The sequence below is a fragment of the Gopherus flavomarginatus genome, chromosome 9, assembly GCF_025201925.1.
Source record: "Gopherus flavomarginatus isolate rGopFla2 chromosome 9, rGopFla2.mat.asm, whole genome shotgun sequence".
In the NCBI taxonomy this organism is placed as follows: Eukaryota; Metazoa; Chordata; order Testudines; family Testudinidae; genus Gopherus; species Gopherus flavomarginatus.
In genome coordinates, this window is record NC_066625.1 from 70728238 (window position 1) to 70752833 (window position 24596).

General features: G+C 43.3%; 3 protein-coding genes across 10 annotated transcripts in view; 2 read left to right on the forward strand and 1 right to left on the reverse strand.

Annotated features, from left to right (window-relative positions):
* The window catches only part of DMXL2 (Dmx like 2), a 153260-nt gene extending 137481 nt beyond the window's left edge, over window positions 1–15779 (reverse strand). For 3 of the 7 annotated variants that reach the window (XR_007776179.1, XM_050966857.1, XM_050966858.1), the window contains exon 1: window positions 15581–15769. Coding sequence is in view for 5 of the 7 variants with exons in the window: in XM_050966857.1 (XP_050822814.1) it covers window positions 15581–15667 (87 nt within the window). In the remaining 2 variants the exon portion in view is untranslated. Of the gene's footprint in view, window positions 1–708; window positions 2999–15580 lie in introns of those variants that run through there. The other 4 variants (XM_050966859.1, XM_050966860.1, XR_007776180.1 and 1 more) reach the window with 3 other exon arrangements.
* SEMA6D (semaphorin 6D) overlaps window positions 15567–24596 on the forward strand; it is a 1021199-nt gene continuing 1012169 nt past the window's right edge. The window contains exon 1 of one of the 2 annotated variants that reach the window (XM_050966889.1): window positions 15567–15644. The gene's annotated coding sequence lies outside the window, so the exon portion shown is untranslated. Of the gene's footprint in view, window positions 15645–15789; window positions 15889–24596 lie in introns of those variants that run through there. The other variant, XM_050966886.1, reaches the window with a different exon arrangement.
* Window positions 15952–19739, forward strand: LOC127057815 (uncharacterized). Its single transcript, XM_050966922.1, has 3 exons — window positions 15952–16004; window positions 17615–18207; window positions 19193–19739. The coding sequence occupies exons 2-3, from the start codon at window positions 17670–17672 to the stop codon at window positions 19582–19584; spliced, it is 930 nt and encodes a 309-aa protein (XP_050822879.1). The 5' UTR covers window positions 15952–16004; window positions 17615–17669; the 3' UTR covers window positions 19585–19739.

Genomic DNA, 24596 nt, shown 5'->3' on the forward strand with positions numbered 1-24596 from the left:
ATCCAAATGTGGAGGGGCTTAGTGTGGGAGGGAGGGATCCAAGTGTGGATTGAGAGGGTTCTGTGTGGGACAATCAGGACGTGGGAGGCTCAGCAGAGGATCTGGATGCACAGGAGCTCTGGAGGGTTCGGGGTGCAACGCTAATCAGACTCTGCAGGGGGGTCCAGGTGAAGCTGGCTGGGACTTTGTGGGGGGGGATAGAACTTGGTAGGCGGGTCCTAATGCTGGGGGAGTGGGGCTCAGTAGGGTGGGGATCCAGGTGTAGGTGGCTCATTGGGGTGGTCCAGGTGCAAGGAGAGTCGGACTTGTCGAGGGGGGGAAGTTCTGGATGCGGAGGGAGTGAGGCACAGCTGGAGGGTATGAGGGAGTCTGGATGCACAGGCGTTGGGTGGATGGAGAAGCAGCTCTCTGTACAGTGATCCTTTCCTCTGCAGCTGAGGAGTGATGGGTGCAGTAAGCGTGGGGGGGGAGGGGCGGGGAGAGGAAGTTTTCAGAGTTTCCTACTGCTGGGGAAGAAATCTGGGGATGGGTCTGACACGGCCCTGGATGTTGCAGAGCATGCAGGGCCATGTCAGACCCATCCCTAGATTTCTCCCCAAGCTGTAGGAAGAGGAATTAGGAAGAGGCTGTTGGAAGAGGACTAGCAACTGAGCCTGGTGCAGAGTAAGAGCCACCAGGTGGGCCTTCCCCTGTCCCACAGTGATTTACCTCTCTGCTGGCTGCCCCAGACACCCAAAACATACTGCTGGGGAGGGTCTCATGACCGCTCTTGTGGATTCCCTTTGCTTCGCTGTCAGAAAGTCATTTTTCTGCGGGGAAACAAAAATCTGTGGGGGACATAAATTCTGTGCATGTGTAGTGGTGCAGAATTCCCCCAGGAGTAACAGTTTGCTCCTCATCCTTACTACAGATGCTTTGTGCTGATCCAGCTGGCTCAACCAGCCACCTGAATATTCTCTAAGCCAAGGTGGTATAGAGTCACAGTAACTGTTATTATGCAACCCCTCCACATTGGTGCAGGAAGCATGGAAGAGCAAAGGGAGCTGGTGAGGGTATGCCTACACCATAGTAATCCTCAACTGCACGAATGTCCAGTAGAGGGTGGGCAAAGAAAACCATATGTAAATCAGAGCCATCAGACCTACAATTGAGTACAGCTCAGCAGTACAGGTTGATCTGGGATGGTTCAATTAGGCTCTGATTCTGCACCACAGAATTCAATGGGAGTTTTGCCATTGACTTCAATGGAAGCAGTATCAAGACCTACAAACTTTTAAAATAGTACTCCTTCAGACCCAACCAATGAAGTCATACTGTATGACAAATGTAAATTAAACTAATGGTATATTTCATCTTTCTTGCTTTCTTCCTGTTTAATACATAAACATGCATCTGAATAAAATTAAATATTAGAATTGAACATAGTATAGAAACCTCTTAATTCCTTTCTCACTGAAACTATAATAACAAGCAACAGTAATATATTTGTACTTTCTAAACAGAGGCATACACACACCACTTCCTGTTTTGTAATTATGTCAATGATTTTGCATCTTCTATACTACAGATGTAAAAAAAAAGTACAAGAATACTGAACTATAACATCCTGTACCTTGCTACATCATTTCATAACCAATGTTCATTGTTTTATAACAAATTACATTGTATAAGTAAAACTGGCAAAACAGACAAGCGATTTGCATTCAACAATTTAATATGGCCCCTTTATAGGCTAAGTATAATCATAAACAACTAATTGTGAATTACATAACTGCAAGTCTATCATTTTGGTGATGTCAAACTACAAACAGCCACTCGAATTTTTCTTCTTGTGTGGTCACCAAACTCCTTAGGATGAAATTACAGACCGTCCCACATTCTCTCAATTCAAAATGTGTCTTATTTTACATCAATTCTTCCCTCCTTTACTTCTCCAGCAGGACTAGCCCCAGAACACTTATCAGCAGAATATGCCTGATATCATGCCTGTGAATTATCAGAACATGTCAGTGAGAGGAATGGAAGTGCTTCCACACCTGTGAATTATATAGCTTTGTATTATAAGTGTGAAATACAGATACCTGTGTATAAATTCAGTCTAATATAAAAATGGATAAAATTAATCTTATTAAAGCAGAATTTTCTATTCTGTTTTCAAGGGAAAATAATGGTATTCTTCTCTTGCATGATTTTTTAAAAGAAGCTTCCCTTAATTGTTTACCATTTCTCTCTAAGACCATATTCAAAGATTTGTGCTCTGTTTCTAAAATGGCAATGTGGTCACTGTAGATAGGACTACCCACGGTTCTTTTTAGAAATGAAAGTAGTGCATCAAGACAGTCAAAAAATTTACCCTTCATTACATAATTCTACTACTGTTGATTTTTTAAAGCAAACACAGACACTAAAATGTACAGCTGATCTCCATTCTTTTCAGAGAGTTACAGTTATGGGGGGGGGACAGACAAAAGAATAGCTAATTGAAAAGCTGTAAATTTCCTTGGATTAAAAAAAATGGAGTAAAAACAAATACTGCAAAATAATTACCGCAAGAATTAAATTCTAAATTGATTTCTCCTTTCAATTTTTTTAATACCTCAGATGACTTTTGGACAAAGGCCAACAATTGTTTTTATTCAGATTTATTTATTATTTAATTTGTATGGGGGTAAGTATAGATTATTTTCTTTTACTGTTTTTAAAAGTGAAGCTTCTATTGATTACATACTCCAAGTATCTGACTTTTGGGATTTTCTGAGTTCAAATAAGTATACTTTATTAGCATAGTGTAAAACAACAAACAAAAGCTTACTTCAAGGATCTTGTATAATATATTGCACAACACAAAACGCACATGCCACATGGTCTGTCCAAGAAAATGTTATCAGAAAATGGCTTGCTTGTCTCTGGTAGGAAATGACTATCTTTATGTCTGCCAGCTTTTCACCTGTTATGGAGCCCTAGTCACTCTGAATGATCTGTTTACTTAACACCCACATCTGTGTCATACAATGTCAGTTCCTCACATCCACTTAAACTAAATAGTTTTTTATACATACAAACTAACCACAAGTTCCATTTCCTGAAAATAAATGAGTTTTCTATTGACTCCACTACAGTATCTAGCCAATTAGTTTAAAATTAGCAATACCCTAGCCCTTATTATTTTCTAACCATTTGTCTATATTTACCCATGTATCTTTTGAAGTTGTATCTTTACAAACATAGCTTATTTTACAGCCCAGATTTAAACTGTTTTATCAAGTTAACTTTCCTCTTGCTTCTTTCATATTAGAAGTCAACGACTGATGAATTCCAACTTAATTCTAATGGTGTACAAAGCAGATTAAATTCTGGCCCCACTGACACCAATGGGAGCGCAAAGAATGTGAAGATTCTGGAGCTCATCTCATGTCTGCAGAAACACAGACCAATGGCCTTAGATAACTTGATCACCAGCACTTAAGGGGACAATACAGATGTCAAGGCCTCTAACCAGGTTGGAAGAGGGTCTTCAGATGGGGAAATCTGAAACAAAAGATTGGAAACTGTTAAAAGCACTGTCCCTAATGAACATGAACAGAGGTAATGTCTGCAAGGAAGCAGACTCGAACTCTGGCCCCAAGAAGTAAAAGTATTTGGAATGTGTTGGATCAGCCAAACTTCGAGGTATATGCTAATATAAGACATGAGCATGGAAGCCTTTTGTTGTTTAACCGTCTTCTCTGAAATTATGTTCCTGTGGTTAACTACAATTTACTTTTGTTTTGAAGAAGCTGTAACAAGTCACTGCACAAAGCTCTTGGTCACAGCACCTGAAAGGAAAACTCTTGAAGATGCCAAACCCAGTTGAACCTGCTGAGGAAAAATGGATCTTAAATAGAGGTACTGTACCCTGCGGATCAGGTATGCAAGTGGGAGAATTGTGGGATTCCACCCCAGGGATGTAAAGGCCTAAGACCTGGAGGAGGTGCACTCAAAGAGAGACTTAAGTGGGGCCACTGGTGTAGCTAACACTGACCATGACAGGAAGTTTTGCCACTAGCTTCCATGAAGCCAAGATTTGACCTAGTGTCTGTAAAAGGCCCTCTGCTACCAAAAGACAAAGCCATATATTCCCAATTGTCTCTATTTCAAACAAAGAATACTCCTGCCTCCCTCCTCTTTTCCCCTCAAGTTGCCAGATAGTGCATCTGCAACTTGTTATACCAATGGATGCTCAATGGCACATTAGATATCCAAGAACATTACCTAATACATTTGAAGAGCACAGATATGATCATGAATAGGTTTTGGTAGCCTAAACACAAAGCTAGACTCTTAATTAGCTAAGAAATTTGGACCCTTTAAAATTGTATTAGTTATTCAGAATTTCAGGAGTGAAGTTACAGGAAACTTAGAAACAAGGTCTGCATACATTTTTGTGCATGCAACTTCTCCCCTGCTTTGTAAGTATATCTGTTGCAACTGGGTACACAAACTAGAGATGTGGTTACATACATGGCACTAAATATCCATGGTACACAAAAATGTCCAATTTGTATCTGTAGCAATAATTAGAAATGCAAGGTAGGCATACAATTGCATACACAAAAAGTAGATTTTCAAAACTTTACAAAGTAATTGTTGCAGGTATGCCTGTCCCTTTAAGGGGAAAGTGGTGCAGCGTGTGACTAATTAGTCACCACCTCATCAGGCAAAATGAGGGATAGCTGGCCTCTCTAAAGGCCAGCAGCAAAGCTTAATAAAGAGGAAAGGCTAGTAGTGAGCTTGCAAAGGCTCTGGCAGGAGCCAGAAAAGGCTGGAGAGAAAAGGCTCCTGCAGGAGTCCCTGAAGGACAGGATGGAGAAGGAATTGCAGGAGATAGTGAACACTCTTGCAAGGGTTCCATGGAAGAAAGGTAAGAAGAAAGATGAAAGACTGATTGAGAGTCCTGGATAACACAGTAGCAAGCCCAGATGGGCAAAAGGCCTTCTGTTTGTTTTGAGAGTGTATAAAGCTGTACAAAGTCCAAGGTGTGGGGAGAATGTTCTGTGTCTCATAACTCTGATGGAAAAAATAAAAAGCAAAGGTGGGAAGAGTGGGAGCTAGACCATACCTTGGTTGGGAAAGAACAGACCAGTGCCAGGAGAGGCTACTTGGGAGGTGGTGACCCCATGACAACAATCTTCCAAATGTAAACTTACTGTGTTGTGTTCCTGAGTCAATAGCACACAACTCGTATGCTTCTATTGCGATTCTAGAAAAGCTATAAGGAGCAGAAAGTAGAGTCACTGGAGCTATTCATTGAGATATCATCACAAAAAGAGGCTGGACAGGGCTAGATGAGCAGACATATTCTTACCCAATGGCAGAGTAGAACACCTCCTGTTAGGAGGCTTGTGTGTAGGAAGAATAAAAAAAGCATCTCTTCTTCTAGTGCTTTTTCCAATATAGTTTTGATCTTTTCAAGTATGTGGTAGAAGCCTCATTGCTTGGAAGTGTTGGTACATTACTGGACAACAAAAATATTGAGAGAGCTTGTCCATGCTCAGTTAGAATTCATTCAAATGGTCAACCTTTACATTAAATTATGTCTTTGGGGCATTTGTCCTATTTGAGTCTGTAAAACTGGCACTGAAGGGTTGCCAGGCAGTACTCCCAATGCCCTTCATCTCAAATCTACCATTTACATGTACAAAGATGTTTGCTTTTTCTAATTGTCAGCCCTGCTAATTTAACCTGGGATCTGAAAGTCAAGCTGTGTTCTGATGTATCAATAACGGCAACCCTAACCAAGTGAAGAGTATTATACAAACGAGTTCCTGTGCATCTTGAGGTAAAGATTTCTCAATTTTAACTTAATTATGCTTATTGTATCTCTAATAGCATTTATACATTTTGTTAAGATTTTCTGGCTCTTGTATTATCTCATACTCCCATCATGCTACTGGCTCTGTAATTCTAACCAAAGTAAATACCCTCCTTTTTTTAAAATGCCTTCCCTTCTCGTTATTCCCTGTGCCAACAAACTAATACTTTTGGGCTAGACGTATTGCATTTCACCATGCTTTGACAAAGTAGGGAGAAAGGGGAAGACAAGAAAAAACAGTTTTTGAACAGAATTGTCAAGTTGAAGGCATCTTACTGAGTTTACTTATCTTCTTAGTCTCACTCCTTTTCTCCCCTTCCCCTCTTTGGCAACAGTCCTACAATGATTGCATGGATGGACACCTATATCTACAGAGGGCCCTTGGTTTGTAAATGATCCTGTTGAAGTTGGGCTTTAAAGTGCAGGACTGGGGCCTTAAACTGTAAACTCTTTCGGGACAGGTATTGTGTTTTTCTTGGTTTTCATGAGGTGCATTTTTACTTTTGAAAAAAAAATAGTTTTTTAAAAGCACAAGTAAACTTAATACCAATTGTTATTAAAATGCCAGTAGCACGCATGTCTGCCTTTGTTTTTAAAGCAATCTTCCCTTCTTAGCAGGTGTACTCTGCAAAATTAAAACAAAGCTTTTACTCAAATAAGGGTTACATATTTTTCTTGACTGCAAGACATTTCCACATTCTATACACCTGAACACAAGTATCTGTGACTTTTGTGCTACATTCAATATGCTGATCGTTAGAAATTCCTAAAATATGGCCTAGTTATACTTAAAATAAATCCAATAAAAACCCATCAATGAAGATTTTAATTCTGGCCTTTTGCTCCTTGAGTTAGATTACTGCAGAAGCAGCTCACTCTACTCTGCGGAAGAGGAAATGTCCTGTAATATTTAACAGTACCCTATCCATCTTATTTAGGAGCACAGTTGACTGTCTCTCCTTTGAGTCAGTCATAGAATCACAGAATATCAGGGCTGGAAGGGACCTCAGGAGGTCATCTAGTCCAACCCCCTGCTCAAAGCAGGACCAATCCCCAGACAGATTTTTGCTCCAGGTCCCTGTTGTTTGCCAATGTTCTTGCTAAGGGGCAAGACCTGAGTCTACTGAAGTGAATGATGACAGGGCTGTAATTGAGTTCAATGGCAACAGACTTGACCCAGTAGGATTTCTGACCCAAACTGTAAGAGTTAATGGATTAACTGTTTTTAAGTAATTACCTACATTCATCATGGCCTGATGAAATACATCCTAGAATACTGAGGGAACTGACTGAGGAGATATCTGAGCCATTGGCGATTATCTTTGAAAAGTCATGGAAGATGAGAGCGATTCCAGAGGAATGGAAAAAATGCAAATATACTGCCATTTTATAAAAGTGAAATAAGGACAACCTGGGGAAATATAGACCAGTTAGCTTAACTTCAGTACCTGGAAAGATAATGTAGCAAATAATTAAGCAAACAATTTGCAAAAGTCTAGAAGATAATAAGGAGATAAGTAACAGTCAGCATGGATTTTTCAAGAACAAACCATGTAGAACCAACCTAATAGCTTTCTTTGACAGGATAGCAAGCCTTACAGACAGAGAAGAAAGCAGTAAATGTTGTATATCTTGACTTTAGTAAGGTTTCTGATACTGTCTCACATGACCTCATAAATAAACTAGGGAAATACAACGGAGATGGAGTTACTGTAAGGTGGGTGCATTACTGGTTGGAAAACTGTTCCCAGAGAGTAATAATCAGTAGTTCACTGATCAGTCAAGCTGAATGGGCATATCGAGTAGGGTTCTGCAGGGATCAATTCTGGGCCCGGTTCTGTTCAATATCTTCATCAATGACTTACATCATGGCATAGAGAGTACACTTATAAAGTTTGAGGACGATACCAAGCTGGGAGAGGTGGCAAGTGCTTTAGAGAATAGGATTAAAATTCAAAATGATCTGGAGAAATGGTCTGAAGTAAATAGGATAAAACGTCAATAAGGACAAATGTACTGTAATCCACTTAAAAACGAACAATCAGTTACACACACACACAATATGGGAAAGGACTGCCTAGGAAAAAGTTCCGTGGAAAGGGATTGGGGGCTTATAGTTAAGGCCACAATTTTTTCACGGTGGAAGCGGAAGTCACAGAATCTGTGACTTCAAGCAACCTCCGTGACTACAGACCCAGTGGCCAAGAGCTGTGGGGTTCCCCCAGAGCTCAGAGCGAGCCCCTACAGCTGCCCAGCCACTGCAACCAGTTTGGGGACCCCGAAGCTGAGCTCCCCATTTTCTCACAGATACTTTTAGTAAAAGTCATGGACAGGTCACAGGCTTCCAGGAATTTTTCTTTATTGCCCATGACCTGTCTGTGACTTTTACTAAAAATATCCCTGACAAAATCTTAGCCTTAGTCATAGTGGATCACACGGTAAATATGAGTCAACAGTGTAACACTCTTCAAAAAAAGCGAACATAATTCTGGGACGTATTAGCAGGAGTGCTATAAACAAGAAACGAGAAGTAATTCTTCCACTCTACTCCATGCTGATTAGGTCTCAACTAGAGTATTGTGTCCAGTTCTGGGCACCACATTTCAGGAAAGATGTGGACAAACTGGAGAAAGTCCAGAGAAGAGCAACAAAAATGATCAAGGTCTAGACAACATGACCTAATGAGGGAAGATTGAAAAAAATGGATTTGTTTAGTTTAGAGAAGAGAAGACTGGGGGAAGGAGGGGTGGGGGGGGGCAGACATAAGTTTTTAAGTACATAAAAGGTTGTTACAAGGAGGAGGGAGGTAAATTGTTCCCTTTAACCTCTGAGGATAGGACAAGGAGCAACAGGCATAATTTGCTGCAAGGGCAGTTTATGTTGGACATTAAGAAAAACTTCCTAATGGTTAGGATAGTTAAACACTGTAATAAATTGCCTAGGGAGGTTATGGAATCTCCATGATTGCCTAACCTGCTCTTAATAGTCTCCAAACACCAGTCAGATAAAACCAGCTTTAGATAATACTTAGTCTTGCCATGAGTGCAGGGGACTGGACTAGATGACTTCTGGAGGTCCCTTCCAGTCCTACAATTCTATTTTAATAATTTTTATTCACCTTGGCTGCTTTGGTGGGCAGAGGGGCCACATTAATATACAGCCATCAGCCTCTGACAAATCATCAAGTTAGACAGCAGCCAGAAGATTTAATCTACTTGCCAACAGTGACTGATGCTTGTGCAAAGTTAAGGGTACAAACTTATGGGACACTTTCCCAGTATTTTGAGGCCTGGGTTACACTTAAAAGCTTTGCTGACGTAGCTATGTTGGATTAGGAATGTGGAAAAAAACATGACTCTAATCAACAACCTATGCCAGTAAAAGCGCTGGTGAAGATGCAGTTATTCTGGCAAAAAAATCCATGTTTGGGAAACTGATATAAGCTATACATGTAAAAGGACTCTTTTGCTGGTATAAGCTGCATCTCCACTTGGAGGGTTTGCTGGTATAGCTATATGCTACAAAGGATTAGAGGGTAAACAGGCCTCATACGTATAGAAAAGTTTGAGGAATAAGAGACAGATTTCAGAATTCACAACCTAATGAGATGAATAGAAGCGTTCACACAAATATGAGAGCCTCCTTTTTCATGGGAAGTGTGGATGGGGGAAGCCTCTTGCAGCAAGACCACCACAGTTCTACTGTGCATGGGGTGAAGCAGTATTTCAGCAGGCTATGCAAGGAAGTCACTACCCTAGCACCTGTTGAGCTCAGCTGCACTGGGACTCTCTGAACAGCACTATACAACAGGTATTTGGGGAGAAGGACAGGGGTTCCACTAGCCAACTCCCCTCCTATGTGGAAGGATCACAAGCAGAGTAAAGGCTACTCCTATCTTCATGAGTGGAGTAGGAGTACCAAGCATGAAACAGTTGGGGTTGGACAAGGGGCAGGAGGGGAGACATTATTTCTCATAACCCAGGACTAATTCTCAGTTCACAACTTGGCACTGTTATCTGTATGCTATGCTGAGGGGACAAGTTGTGGGCCACCAGGCTGTTCCCACCTCTCTTCTGTTTCAGACTGTCTGCAGACATATTTTAAATACAGCTTGTTCAAAAATTTTCAGCCAAATAATTCTATCAAAAATATAGCTCAACTGAAATCAGTGTTATGAAAAGAGTTTGATTTTGATAAAAAGAGTGTTTCATTCTCTGAACGCAACAAAATGACCAAACGCTGCTTAGACTTTAAATAAAATTGTCTTTGGGTAGAGGCCAGCTTGTAGTCAAAAGTACAGAACTAAAATCGTCTATGGGGCTTTCGTTTAGCTTGCGTGTACATATTATGATATTGTCTTACCAAATGTTACATAAGGCTCGATTGGTACATTACAATGAGTAAGGGGCAGCATAGAATTGAGGTGCTTCAGCAGCAGAGCAACGACTGAACTATGACTTAGCCCTGTCTAAACAACAAAAAAAGGTGCTGCTTTAAACAGTATTAGCTAAATAATTTGAGCAAATGTAGTTTGAAACATCTTATGCAGACAGTTTAACACCTTCTAAAATCACATTAGTTACCCATGTTATAACCTTGGGGGAACCTAGGCTGCAAAAGACAAGTAACATGAGTGAAGTCACCTCTGCTTTTTCCAACTGGGCTGTTTCTTCTGAGAAGTCCACCACAAAAATCTATCCCCTTGATTCTATCCTCACCTATGCAGAAGATCACACTGTCTACCTCTAGGGGAATTCTGCTCAAAAAATTAAAAATTCTGCGCACAATATTTTAAAATTCTGCATATTTTATTTCTCAAAATATCATGCCAATTTCAATTATTTTGGTAATTTCAAAATATCTGTTAGCAAACATGTCTGTAACAACACAGATAACAAAAGAGATCCAGGAAATGTTTTTTGACAAAAAGATTCCTTACCAAGTATATTAATACAGACCTTGATGTATCTTTGTTGACAGTTATCTTCTGTTTCGGTGATACTAAACATTTCATTTAAACAAAGTCATTATACAAAAGTATGTTATACAAAAGTATTGTAATGACCTAGCTTAAAAGGGCACTAGGATCCTTAAGGACTGATTTGTGTCTGTCTGCCAGGTCTTGTCCAAGTTCAAACTATGTGTATTGTAAGGTTTTTGAGTCATGCCACTGTAGCAGAAAGGGGTTTGGTGAGCTAGCGGTAGTTTAGTTGGAAGCTAGAGGGTGGTTAGCATGGGGAAGGGAAGCCCAGGGTAGAGTGTATGTATGTGTTTGTGTGGGTTGTGTTGTGTACATGGTTCACCAGCCAATACACCTTCTCTGGAAGTCGTATGAATGTGCCCATGTAAGGTGGAGGTGCTGGGGAAGGGCTGCAGCGATAGGTGAAAGTGGAGGGGGGCGGGTTCAGGCTGAAAGGGAATATAAGAGGGCAGTGCCACTAGGGTCAGACACACACAGAGTGCAATTCAGGGTGAAGAGTGCTCATGTATATGCAGACATTACGTGTATACCTAACCAATACGTCTGAAACATGCAAAACCAGAAAAAGGAGGCATTTTGGTGGAAATCACAAATTGTGTGAAAAAATAAAATTCTGCGGGGAACATTAATTCTGCACAAATACTGTATTGCACAGTGGCACAGAATCCCAGCAGCAGTAACTGTCCAACCTCTCCTGTTACTCATCTGTAAGATGTGGGGACTGATACTTCCTACCTCCTGATGAAGGAGCTGTGAGGTACATAAAATTATTAGAACCAGTCAGCAGAGGAGCTGAAATGGGAACTCATGGGCCATGTCTACGCTACAAAATTATATTGACCTAATTTATGTCGTTATACAGTCACCGCAGTTATTTAATCAGTTGTGTGTGCGCACACTTGGCTCCTTGCGTCGGCAGTGCACACCCTCACCAGGAACGCTTGACAATTGTATTGTCAGTGGAGAGCATTGTGGGACAGCTCTTGAAAGCCAGTAACAGTCAATATAAACAATGTGGTGTCCAAGATCAACACAGTGCCAGTAAATTACATTCTGAGACTCTACCCCACCCAAGGAAGTGGCGTTATTGAAGTGGTGTAGAGAGGTACTTATGTCAGCAGGAGCCAAATTTTAAGTGAAGGCCCTTTCACAGATAGCTCGACATAAGATGCCATGTGTTGACCTAACCGTGTAATGTAGATCAGGCCATGGTCTACAACTGTCTCTCAGGCCACGTCTATACTATGGCACTAAACAGCAGAACTATGGTGCAGTTGCTGTGCCACTGTAATCTCATAGTGTAGATGCAGACTACCGTGACACAAGGGTTTTTCTCGCTGCTATAGGAACTCCACCTCTGAGCAATTGTAGATAGGTCAACAGAAACATTCTTCCATCATTCTAACTGCATCAACCAACAGTTAGGTTTGCATAGCGATGGTGCTCTGGGGCACAGCAGCTATGTCAACTTGAGTTTTAAGTGTAGAGTAGACTTCAGCCCAGTACTCTGAGTCTTTCCCTGAGATAACGGTCAAGTTGCTATCTGGAGCTAAGCGAGTCTAAGCAAAATGTATGGTATAGATGATTGCTGGGGGAAGGGATTATGCTCTATTCAGATTAGAACATTTGGATATTTTAGCAGCCGTCCTCTAACAAGCTCTGAGTATGAGCAAATGGCATATTCCCAGTATATAATTAATCCAAATAGGGCTACAGGACTCTACCAATGGGAAATTTCAAATTTCTGCAGCATATCTTGGCAGCACTAGAGCTCTTCAAAGAAACAGCTGTAAAAACAATACCACCATTAAAACTACCTATTTTCTGTAACCTCAATCTGAAAAAAAGCTGCACAATTTTTGCTAAAACTTTAAAAAAAAAATCAGATGAAGGCAGAAAACAACAATGGAATATTTCAGCCCAAACTATTATAGTTTCACAACGCTTTCGGCAATTGAAGACAGGAGTTGGCTTAACTATAAGCATCACTATCAGCTAGGCCTATAACTAGGGCCCTACCAAATTCAGGATCCATTTTGGTAAATTTCACAGCCAGGAGTGTGGGGAGGTGGTGTTAAAATTAGTCATTTTCATATTTTCAGATATTTACATCTGAAATTTCATGGTAGTGTAACCCAAAAGGCAGTCGGTGGGAGGGTCACAAGGCTATTATTGGGAGGTTGTGGGATGCCACACTTACTTCTGCCCTGCTGCTGGCAGGGACACTGCCTTTAGATATGGGCAGCCAGGGAGGAAGGCTGCTGGCCGGGCGCTCAGCTCTAAAGCCAGCACTACTGCCCACAGCAATGCAGAAGTGAAGGTCACAGGGTCTGAGGGCAGGGTGGTGGAGTCGTTTACATATATCTGGTTTTTCTGGTAGTCTCCTATCCTAGTGGGGAACTGACAGCTGGAGCTGCAGCATCTCCGTGCGGGGAGGTGACAACTGGAACCGCCGAGCTTCCGGCAGCCAGGGGAGATGCCAGAGATGCGTCTGGCCTGCTACAGGAGCGGCCCCTGCAGGAGAAAAGAAAGTATTGTCCCTCCTCATCCCCAGCCGGGAGTAGCAGCTGGAACCCTGCATAGGGTAGATGCGCTGCATGCCAGATTTCACAGGGGAGATCAGGTTTCAAGGTCCATGTTGCGTTTTTCACAGCTGTGAATTTGGTAGGGCCCTACCTATAATAATACAGTACTATAGGTGTGCATAATGCTTAACAAAAGAAATCAACATTGTAAATCTCCTGTGGCAGACATGTTAATCTATGTTAGGCATTAAGGCCCTGATCCTGGAATGAGTCCTGCACAGGAAGACCTATGCACTTGCACAAAGCTTACTGCAGGCTCAGGGCTTAAAACAACAAGAAATAATAAGCCAAGAGTGAAAAAAGACAGAATGGGAAGCAGACAGTTACAACAGAGCAAGATCATGTGATATGTTTTCTCTTACATATATCACTTGCTAGTTCCTTTTTAATTTAATTTAACATAATAAAGTTGCAGACAATAGCCAGAGGAGAGGCTGAGGTGCTTTATATAGAATTCTACAATTAAAGTGAACCACGTAATGATTCTGCATTTTTCTAAAACATGACTTTGGTATTCTTGTATTGCAAAAGGATATCATTCATAGTTTTACAACACTCACAAACAGGTATTAACAAAAATAAATTTTATATTACAAAGGCAGCATATTATGAACTGACTCTCCAGGCCATTATAATGGAAAGAATACTACAATATATTATTTTATGACTGTCAAAAGTAACAGCAGCCACACAATGCCCTTAGATCTCAGTAGCCCTGCATAGCAGCACAACAGGGAAAATGCTCAGTCTTAGTCCCCTTTATATCTTGCAGCTTTTTAACCATCTGTTATTAAAAAGAGAGTTATGATAAGACGAAGCAGGGTTTGAAATGCTCTACTAGTCTACCCACAGTTCTTTTAGAATGAAAACCATGCTTTATATCACTTAACCAAGAACTAGTTCAGGCCTGGAATGATGGCTGGTAAAAGTTATCACAAAACCTAGTAAGACACAATTCCTCTTCAAATAGTCAAATACGGATTAAATTAAACACTGCAGAAGCTGATCCTTCATTGAAATCAGTCACATCATAAACCAAATCAGTGATGATTATGTTTACATTAAAATGAGGGAAAGAGAGGCCAATGGATCATAAATAAATCAACTCCAACTATAAATTATTAGGCTCTACCAAACTGTTTTGAATATCTTATCCGTTTTCACTTATATTAAGGGAAGCTTTTGTAAAGGAATTAATATTTAATTTCTCAGTGCCTCATAGTAACAGAAGACCAATTGTTCACCAATAGCGGATGGGGTATTTAAGAAGATTGTTCCAAATGAATTTTTCTTTTCATTGCAAATAGCCATACTATTAGCTATTTTATTCCTTGCACACAAAAAAACCAGGGACATGTAGCTGATTGGTCTCCCTCCCTCTTCCATCTTCACAATGTCAGGTAGGCCCTCAACACCAGCTAGAGGTGACAAGTGCATCCTCAAATCCCAGGCCCCATCTGCTGCTGTGTTCTGGGAGTGTAAAACAGCAGATCCTGCCCCCTTCCCCCAGTGGGAGCTAGGGGAATCGCTGCACGGGAAACAGACACCAAAGGACTGAATGGGTGGGTTATTTCCCCCCTCTCCCCAGTCATTTTCTGTACTGGAGCATCTCAATATGAAATTCCTAGCCCACCATGAGATCATAACTACCCACCACCATGCACCTAGTCATCACCCCACCATCACCTTCCTGACCCCACGCCACTGCCCCAGCTATAATTACCCCCACGCTAGTACCCCCAGCTAATTACCCCACCCTTCATTACCCCATCCCACTGCCCCACCCTTAATTATCCCCAGCTAATTACCCCACCCTTCATTACTCCCACCCTACTACCCCCAGCTAACTACCCCATCCCACTGCCCCAGCTATAATTACCCCCACGCTAGTACCCCCAGCTAATTACCCCAACCTTCATTACCCCATCCCACTGCCCCACCCTTAATTATCCCCAGCTAATTACCCCACCCTTCATTACCCCATCCCACTGCCCCACCCTTAATTATCCCAGCTAATTACCCCACCCTTCATTACTCCCACCCTACTACCCCCAGCTAACTACCCCAACCCACTGCCCCAGCTATAATTACCCAGCATCCTTAATTACCCCCAAGCCCCGCCCAGCGATCCTGCTACCTCACCCGGCCCCGCACCGCCCTCACCGTGAAGGGGATGTCCCCGACGCTGCCCACCGAGTAGCAGTTGTCCCCGGGGTTGACGGCACCGGTGAGCACCTGGTGCAGATGCATGGCGGCCTCGCAGACCTACAGGCTGCGACGGGGCCAGGCGGCCTGGCTCCCCGCTCTCCGGGGCCGGCAGTGCGGCGCGGCGGCTGCCAGCACCGAGCAGGACCCGGATGGCTCTGCGTTCCCTCCCTCCCGCCGCACCGAACGGGCAGTCACCGGCCCGCGCGAGCACAGCTCGCGCCCGAGGGAGTAGCCGAGGGTGATAGATGGGGCGCGCGAACCAGGTGAGCTGGCGCGCGCGCAGTGCAGTCGCCTGCGGCGCATAGGGCCGCGGCGCGCGTGCGCGCTGGGTGGGGACTGGGGAGCGGGGAGCAGCAGCGTGCGTGGGACCGCACCCCAGGTGTGTGTACGCGCGGTGCGGCGTGTGCACCAGGCCATCTGCTGGCCGTGCGCCAGGGATCTCCCCTCTGCGGCGGGGCGCGGACTGGGATCCACACGCACGCACGTACCAGCCCCCAGGGGATGGAGCTGAGGCTCTGCTGGCCCCCGGGGCAGATAGTGACCGCATAAAAAGAGTGGCTCTCACCAGATACCGAATCAGGGACCCTAAACTAGGGCTGCAAAGTGCAGTGGCAGAGTTAGGGAGCAACATCTGTGCAACCACTGGCTGAGAGGAGAAATTGAATGAGATGCAGCCTGAGCTCCCCACCCCCACCCCAGTGTTCAAAACAGTAGGAAGTGGTGGAAGAATTTTTGCAAATTATCAGAAGTGCTGAGGCCATTAAAAGGGAAAACTGCCTGAAACTGGAAGAAAAGTGAGACAATCCACTGCAGAATTATTTAAAAAGGGGGATTTAACAAAGGGGCATGAGCTACAACCTCAAACACACTGTGATGCCCTGTCCTGGGCAGAGCTTTGATTTGAGGTGCTTGTGGTCTCTTGTTTATTTGCACTACTGTAAGTCATATACAGCTTGTGATGCCACTAAAATATATTGTGCATAGTGCGTTGGGGAATTTGCTTCCACCAGCTTCCCCCACAAGTGTATGCAGTCCTCTGGAAACTAAGCACCTGGGATGTGAGCTCTTGCACTGTCCCTTGGAATTTGTGCATTGGTACTTGTTTGTGCTGAACCCTTGGGGTGGGAATACCTACAGAGTGCATGGAAAAACTGAGCATCAGCTTCAGATTCCCAATACTTATGTGCAGCGTGCATTTAATCCTTGAGTGGTTTAATTGTGACTAGATATTATTGACCTCAAGAATGGGGCCAGTGATAGTAGGAAAGGTTGTCATTGCTTTCTGTATCAGTGAGAAACATGTAAAATGGTGTAGCTATAGCAAGGGATAGAGGGCTCTATGATTCACTTTTAAGTGCTCAAACTGTATATCTCTATTAATTGGAACGAGAGAGGGAAGTGGTGTTTTAGGGTGGCATTTTTTCGAGTATCAGATGGGAATCAGTTTCTATTAAACAAGGAAGAATTGATTTGCATTAATTTCAGAAAGGTATAAGAGACAATAATTCCGCTGGTACCTTAGGCTCTTGTAGGTCTGTTTCTATTCAGTGTATTTGTAATGACTCAGAGGATTGTCTTGTTTACAAAAGACTTTGCAGAGTAAAGTAGTCCAATGTTGAAACACCTTTAAGAATGTGAAGAATGCTGTGTCTTAGGTCTGGTCTACAGTATGCGTTTATACCGAATTTAGCAGCATTGAACCAATTTTACGCTGCACCCGTCCACACAATGAAGCCCTTTATATTGAAATAAAGAGCTCTTAAAACCGATTTCTGTACTCCTCCCCAACGAGGGGAGTAGTGCTGAAATCGATATTGCCATGTCAGATTAGGATTAGTGTGGCCGCAATTCGACGGTATTGGCCTCCGGGAGCTATCCCACAGTGCACCATTGTGACTGCTCTAGAAAGCCATCTGAACTCGGATGCACTGGCCAGGTAGACGGGAAAAGCCCTGAGAACTTTTTGAATTTCATTTCCTGTTTGGCCAGCGTGGAGAGCTCACCAGCACAGGTGACCACGCAGAGCTCATCAGCACAGGTAACAATGCAGTCTCCTGAGAATCAAAAAAGAGCTCCAGCATGGACCACACGGGAGGTACTGGATCTGATCGCTGTATGGGGAGAGGATTCCATGCTAACAGAACTCCGTTCCAAAAGACGAAATGAAAAAACATTTGAAAAAATTACCAAGGACATGGTGCAGAAAGGCCACACCAGGGACTCAGTACAGTGCTGTGTGAAAGTTAAGGAGCTCAGACAAGCCTACCAGAAAACCAAAGATGCAAATGGAAAGTCCGGGGCAGGGCCAAAAACATGCCGCTTCTATGCTGAGCTGCATGCAATTCTTGGGGGGTCCGCCACCAGTACCCCACTCCTGTCTGTGGATTCCGAGGTGGGGGTGGTAATCGCAGCCATGGCTGAGAATTCTGCGGATGGGGAAGATGAGGAGGACGAGCTTGTAGAGAGCACACAGCACTCCGTTCTCCCCAACAGCCAGGAGCTTTTTCTCACCCTGACGGAATTACCCTCCCAGCCCTCCCAAGCAATTATCCCAGACAATGAAGCCATGGAAGGGACCTCTGGTGAGTGTACCTTGTAAATATAAGACATGGTTTAAAAGCAAGCGTTTAATGATTAATTTGCCCTGAGGACTTGGGCTACATTTGCGGCCAGTACAGTTATTGGAAAAGTCTGTTAACATGTCTAGGGATGGAGTGGAAATCCTCCAGGGACATCTCCATGAACCTCTCCTGGAGGTACTCCAAAAGCCTTTGCAGAAGATTTCTGGGCAGCGCTGCTTTATTCCTTCCTCCATGAAAGGACACTTGACTACACTATGCATGTAGCAAGTAATCTGGTATCATTGCATGACAAAGCCTAGCTGGGTATGGTCCCGGTGATTGCTGGCATTCAAGCAACATCCGTTCTTTATCTCACTGTGTTATCATCAGGAGAGTGGTATCATTCATGGTAACCAGGTTGAAATTCAAGAATTTAATTAAGGGGACAGACATGGCCATTCCTACTGGGCTGTTTGCCAGTGGCTTAAAAGAACTCCTTCCCTGCAGGTAGCCAAGCGGGGGAAAGGGGGGAGGCGCGATTGGTGCTGAGCTTTTCCACGTTTGGCTGGCAGGGATATTTCCTGCTACCAGCCATGCGGTTGTGGGAGGGGGCAGAAAGGTGGGTGTTTAGCAGTGATCTTCCACGATACCAGCCACGGGGTGGTTTCTCCTGCTGCACATTAACAGGAAAGAAGCAGCACTTAACGGGCTTTGCTTGCTATTTGAGAAAGGAGGGTGCTGGATAGATGAAGGCTGCAGAAGACGAAAGACAATGGCTTACCATGGCCGCATGCAAGCTGAATTCTGCTGCCTGGACCTGCATCTGTGATCTGTAACACCAAAGCTGCAGGCACTCAATATTAAGATGCAAAATGCAACCTTGTAGTGAAAACACATGCACCATGTAAGGTGAATAGTGTTGTTCACCGTGAAAGAGTATGACCATTGTTCTGTAAAATGTATCTTTTTAAATACTTCTCTCCCTTTTTTCCCCTCCCTTATGCAGCTGGAAATTTTTCAAGCCTCCCTACTCCATCCCGAAGGTTATCTCAGATAAGTCAGCGGAAAAAAAAGACGCGAGACGAAATGTTCTCGGAAATCATGGAAGTGACCTGCAATGAAAGAGCTCATCTGAATGAGTGGAAGGACATGGTAGCAAAGTACAGGAAAGATGCCAGTGAACGTGAGGACAGAAGGGACGCTCGAGATGAGAGGTGGAGGCAGGAAGATCAGCGGTGGTGGGATACAACTCTGGGGCTGCTGCGTGATCAAACTGACATGCTCCGGCATATGATGGAGCTTCAGGAATGGCAGCAGGATCAGACAGGGGCTGCAGCGGCACTCTATAACCACCCTCCCCCCTCATCATGTTCCTTAGCCTCCTTACCCACCAGATGAATAAGAACTCATGGGGTAGGCTCCGTGCGCTCACCCACTCCACCCCAGTGGACAGCCCAACCAAATGGCTCTTATTATTATGAAATTTTTTTCAGTGGCCTTTTCCTTCCCTACTATTCTCCTCCCAAACCACAGTCAGGCTACCTTGTCAGTTCTCTCCCTCTTTTTAAAATTAAGTAATAAAGAATACATGGTTTTTAAATGAGAGTGACTTTATTTCCTTAGAAAGCAAGCTGTGATTGAAGGTGGGTGGGTGGCTTACAGGGAATGAGTCAATCAAGGGGGGGGGGGGTTCATCAAGGAGAAACAAGCAAAACAGTCACACTGTACCCTGGCCAGTGATGAAACTAGTTTTCAAAGCTTCTCTGATGTGCGCCGCTTCCTGGTGTGCTCTTCTAATTGCCCTGGTGTCTGGCTGTGTGTAATCAGCGGCTAGGTGATTTGCCTCAGCCTCCCACCCCGCCATAAAGGTCTCCCCCTTACTCTCACAGAGATTGGGGAGCACACAGCAAGCAGCAATAACAAAGGGGACATTCGTTTGGCTGAGGTCTGAGCGAGTCAGTAATGTGCGCCAGTGGGCCTTTAAACGGCCAGATGCACATTCTACCACCATTCTGCACTTGCTCAGCCTGTAGTTGAACAACTCCTGACTACTGTCCAGGCTGCCTGTGTATGGCTTCATGAGCCATGGCATCAAGGGATAGGCTGGGTCCCCCAGGATAACGACAGGCATTTGAACATCCCCAACTATTGTTCTCTGGTCTGGGAAGTAATTCCCTTCCTGCAGCCGTCTAAACAGAGTAGTGTTCCTGAAGACACGAGCGTCATGGACCTTTCCCGGCCATCCCATGTGGATGTTGGTGAAACGTCCCTTGTGATCCACCAGTGCTTGCAGCACCAGGGAAAAGTACCCTTTGCGGTTTATGTAGTGGATGCCCTGGTGCTCCGGTGCCAAGATAGGGATATGGGTTCCGTCTATCGCCCCCCCCACAGTTAGGGAATCCCATTGCAGCAAAGCCATCAGCTATGACCTGCACATTTCCCAGAGTCACAACCTTTCGTAGCAGCAGTTTACATCACAGCAGCCCCCAGATTTTCCCACTCCAAATTGATTCCCGACTGACCGCTAGCTGTCTGGCATTGCAAGCTTCTCAGCTATGAGGGCTGCTCTCATCTTTGTATTCTGGCGCTTCAGGCAGGGGAAAGCAAGTCACAAAGTTCCATGAAAGTACCCTTACGCATGCAAAAGTTTCGCAGCCACTGGGAATCGTCCCACACATGCAACACTATGTGGTTCCACCAGTCTGTGCTTGTTTCCCGGGCCCAAAATTGGCGTTCAATGGCTTGAACCTGCCCCATTACCAACAGGCTCTCCAAAGCGCAGGGGCCCACAGTTTGACAGAATTCTGTGTCCATGTCCTCATCACTCTCGTCACTGCTCTGCCGTAGCTGCCGCCTCCTCGCCTGGCTTTACAGGTCCCGGTTCAGCATTGATTGCACGAGAATGCATGTTTAAAACGTCCATGATTGCTGTCTTGAGCTCAGCAGGGTCCATGCTTGCTGTGGAATGGCATCTGCACAGTTCACCCAGGAAAAAAAAGTGCAGAACAGTTGGCTGCTGCTGCTTTCATGGAGGGAAGGGTGAGGCTGTACCCAGAAGCACCGGCGGCAATGTTTTTTGCCCCATCAGGCACTGGGGTCTCAACCCAGCATTCCAGTGGGCGGTGGAGACTGTGGGAATTATGGGATAGCTACCCACAGTGCAATGCTCAGGAAATGGAGGCTAGCCTCGGTACATGGACGCACACTGCTGAATTAATGTGCTTAGTGTGGCCGTGTGCACTTGACTTGATACAATCTGTTTTTAAAAAAGCGGTTTCTGTAAAATCGGAATAATCCCGTAGTGTAGACATACCCACAGAAGAAGAAAAATAACCACTGAAGATCCCTAAACTGTTTAGGGGAATAACCATTGCATAATCCCCCGAGATTTAAGAAAACACTGTAAGGTTGTCTTTACACTGATGAAAAAATATATCTGCGCTACACAGCCAGTACAACTCCACCGTTGATAGCAACAGTGGGACCTGTAGCGTAGTTACGACTCAGGCATTTTTTGCCACCATATTATTGTCCAATCCTGAGGTGCTTATAAAATGTCTATTGAAGTAAATGTGTGTTTTCCTGAGTAAGGACTTCAGGATTGCACCCTTGTACTTTGTTGCGTCTTCTGAAGAGATTTTATTTGCCCTAATTGAACATATAACCTTAATCATGTTTATACAGATAAAGCAAGCTCGTGTTTCCAGTGACTTACGAGCAAAGCAAATTCAGATTGAAAAACATTGTCGTTAATCACTCTTGGCACTTCAAGTGCTCAGGACCCAAGTCTACTGCTAGTGAAGTCAAGGGACGTTTTGTCAGATTTCAAAAGAAACTGGATCATGCCCTTATCTATGCTGGATAAATTTGGTGTGATAGCATGCTAGGAGAGCCAGAAAGTAGTTATCTGAATGTAAAATTGCTACCACTGGTGCACAGATGATTCTATCACTGTTGTATTGCATTTCCTCTTATCAAGGCTCTCTCCTACTGTATAGATGCCATTATAATTGATGTACTTTATTTTATTATTTTATTTTAGGTAAGTGCTAAAATAAATGAGATATTTGGGGCCAGATTCTCAGGTAGTGTTACCTGGCGTTTCTACGTGGAAGTCAATGGAACTGTCATCTGACACCAGCTGAGGATCTGACCCTTGAATGTATAATTACCACACTTAGCCATGGCATTAAGTGGAATTGTATGTAAACAGTGTAACCTAAAGAACACTAGAAATTCAGTAAAACCAGAAGTCGCGGCTTTTGATGGAAAATATCCTTCAATTTAAGAGGGCACCTCCAGAGTTAGTCATACCATCCTATACAATTAGATGCAATTAGTGAGAATTTTGGTTTGGAGCCCAGTCTTCTATTATTTATTTTATTAATTATACTAAGACTGCCAGTAATTCTTGCTTGCAAGCCAAATGTGAGATAGACATCAGGGTAGTAGGCTAGATGGACCTTTGGTCTGACCCACTATGGCTGTTTATTATGTAACTTTTTTGCTTCATCTTCTCTCAATGTTTTATTGGCCAACTTGGTGAGAAACACTCTTCAGAATATTTGATCTTTTGGAAGTTTTCACATACCCTTTTTTAGATGACATCTTGTTGAAAGGCACTTTGTGGTTTTTTGTTTTTTGTTTAAATTCTGGTTCCCGACCCTCCCTCACCTTTCTAAAGAAGCTTCTGTTATCTCAAAAGTCAAGATAAAATAAGCCTTACTCCAGAAACTCTTTGAATCTTTGCGTTCCTGGGAGCTTTACTCTGTAATTTCTGCCGTATACAAGATTTTGATAGATGATTCAAAACTACCCTCCACCAAGTTGCATAATGATAAGGCTGAAATAATCCACAAAATATGTCCTGCCAGATTGAAAAGATAACTAGTGCTTTCTCTAAGACAATCCAAAGAGACAAAACCACTAGGCTTTCAGTTAGTTTAAGGCATTTCTTTTTTGGAATCTTGATTTGAGGCTGTTTGTTCAGATCGGTCCTTTTTAGACTCAGTAAACTAGGTGAGGTCAATCACAGATGGGAGTATATTGCTATTTTCAGCTAGGTTACCTTGCATTAAAACAAAAGTGCATGTAGCTGTGGAAGACTACAGATGTGATCAGTTTCTTCTGTGAACAAGAAATCTTTTCCAAGTATCTAGGAACTGAAACATTCAGATCCTGACTAAAAACCAGTCTCTTTTGGCTAGTATTCTGCCACTAGCCTAAACTCTGAGCAGTGTCCTTTGCCACTCCACTGCTGGCAATTTATATATAGTAACTCAAGTGATTGTTTTGCATTTCTAAGTTACAATAAAACATCTAAATAATGCATACTTGCATCTTTCCAAAGATCTTTATTCTTCACAACTTGATCAATTTCTCCCCCACTCTCTCATCAGCTCTACTATAGTCTACTCATTGTGTAACAGATTCTCTGCATTGTGCCATTCCCATGAGTGGTACAAAGTGAGTGGAAACTGCCTGCAGGGGCATCACATCCTTTGGCACAGTGTCAACTCTCCACTTCCCACCGTGCAGCTCCTGGAGTTGGAGGGAAGGGACTGGAGTATGATGCACTCTGCCAGCGCCCAGCTGACACATGTCCCTAAGATTCCAGTTAGTTCAAGTTAGAGCAGCCCCCGATCATCTTAAATGTTCCTGGGAATAATGGATATTGCTGTCCATTCCTAAACAAAAATCTCTGAGACTCCATTAATCTAATTATGGCTCCCAAACATCTTGCTTCTTTATTAAGAAAGAATACACAAGCCCAAGTATCTCACTCTGTGTTATAAATAGATTTTTAAACTGAATATCCTAAGAATATCTATGCTTAATACTTTTGGAAATCTGGAAGGGGTTGATTCTGGTCAATCTCTGTAAGTGGCCTTCTGTTGTGCCTGTTTGTGTTTTGCAGGATTTATCTTTAATCTTCTAGAATCCTGGCCTAATTATCAGTTGGAAAAAAAAAGAACCATAGCTGAGAGTTAAAATCCTATTTGGGAAGAAACCAAAATATACTTCAGAGTCTTCAGCACTGCATTGAGTTTTACCATTCTTCAAAGGGTTAGGGTGATTTATAGTACTGTACTCTGAACTATACTAGAAATATAGTGAGTGTGTCTCTCTGGAATGTTTAGCTTCTTTGGGAGGTCCATCTAGATTGTTGACTGCTCTGTATTTTCAACTGTAAATAAAATATTCTCTTCTCACCCCATCCCACCCTTCTAGCACAGTTTAAATGCTTTTACATGCCTGCCCTTCACTAAACAGTCAGGTTCCAGTCTTACAGTCTGGATTAAGACTATTTTACCTGAAATAAGATTTCTTGCATGAGTAAATATTAATCACGTGAGTAAAGGTAGCAGCAAGATTTGGCCTAACTCTGCTCCTATTGAAGTTAAGCTCAT

What these genes read in the sequence shown, in the direction of transcription:
- LOC127057815 (XM_050966922.1), top strand. Translation starts at nt 17,670, where the DNA reads ATGCAGTCTCCTGAGAATCAAAAAAGAGCTCCAGCATGGACCACACGG. An exon ending in AGCCATGGAAGGGACCTCTG is followed by an intron (nt 18,208 to 19,192) that starts GTGAGTGTACCT and finishes TCCCTTATGCAG; the next exon opens with CTGGAAATTTTTCAAGCCTC.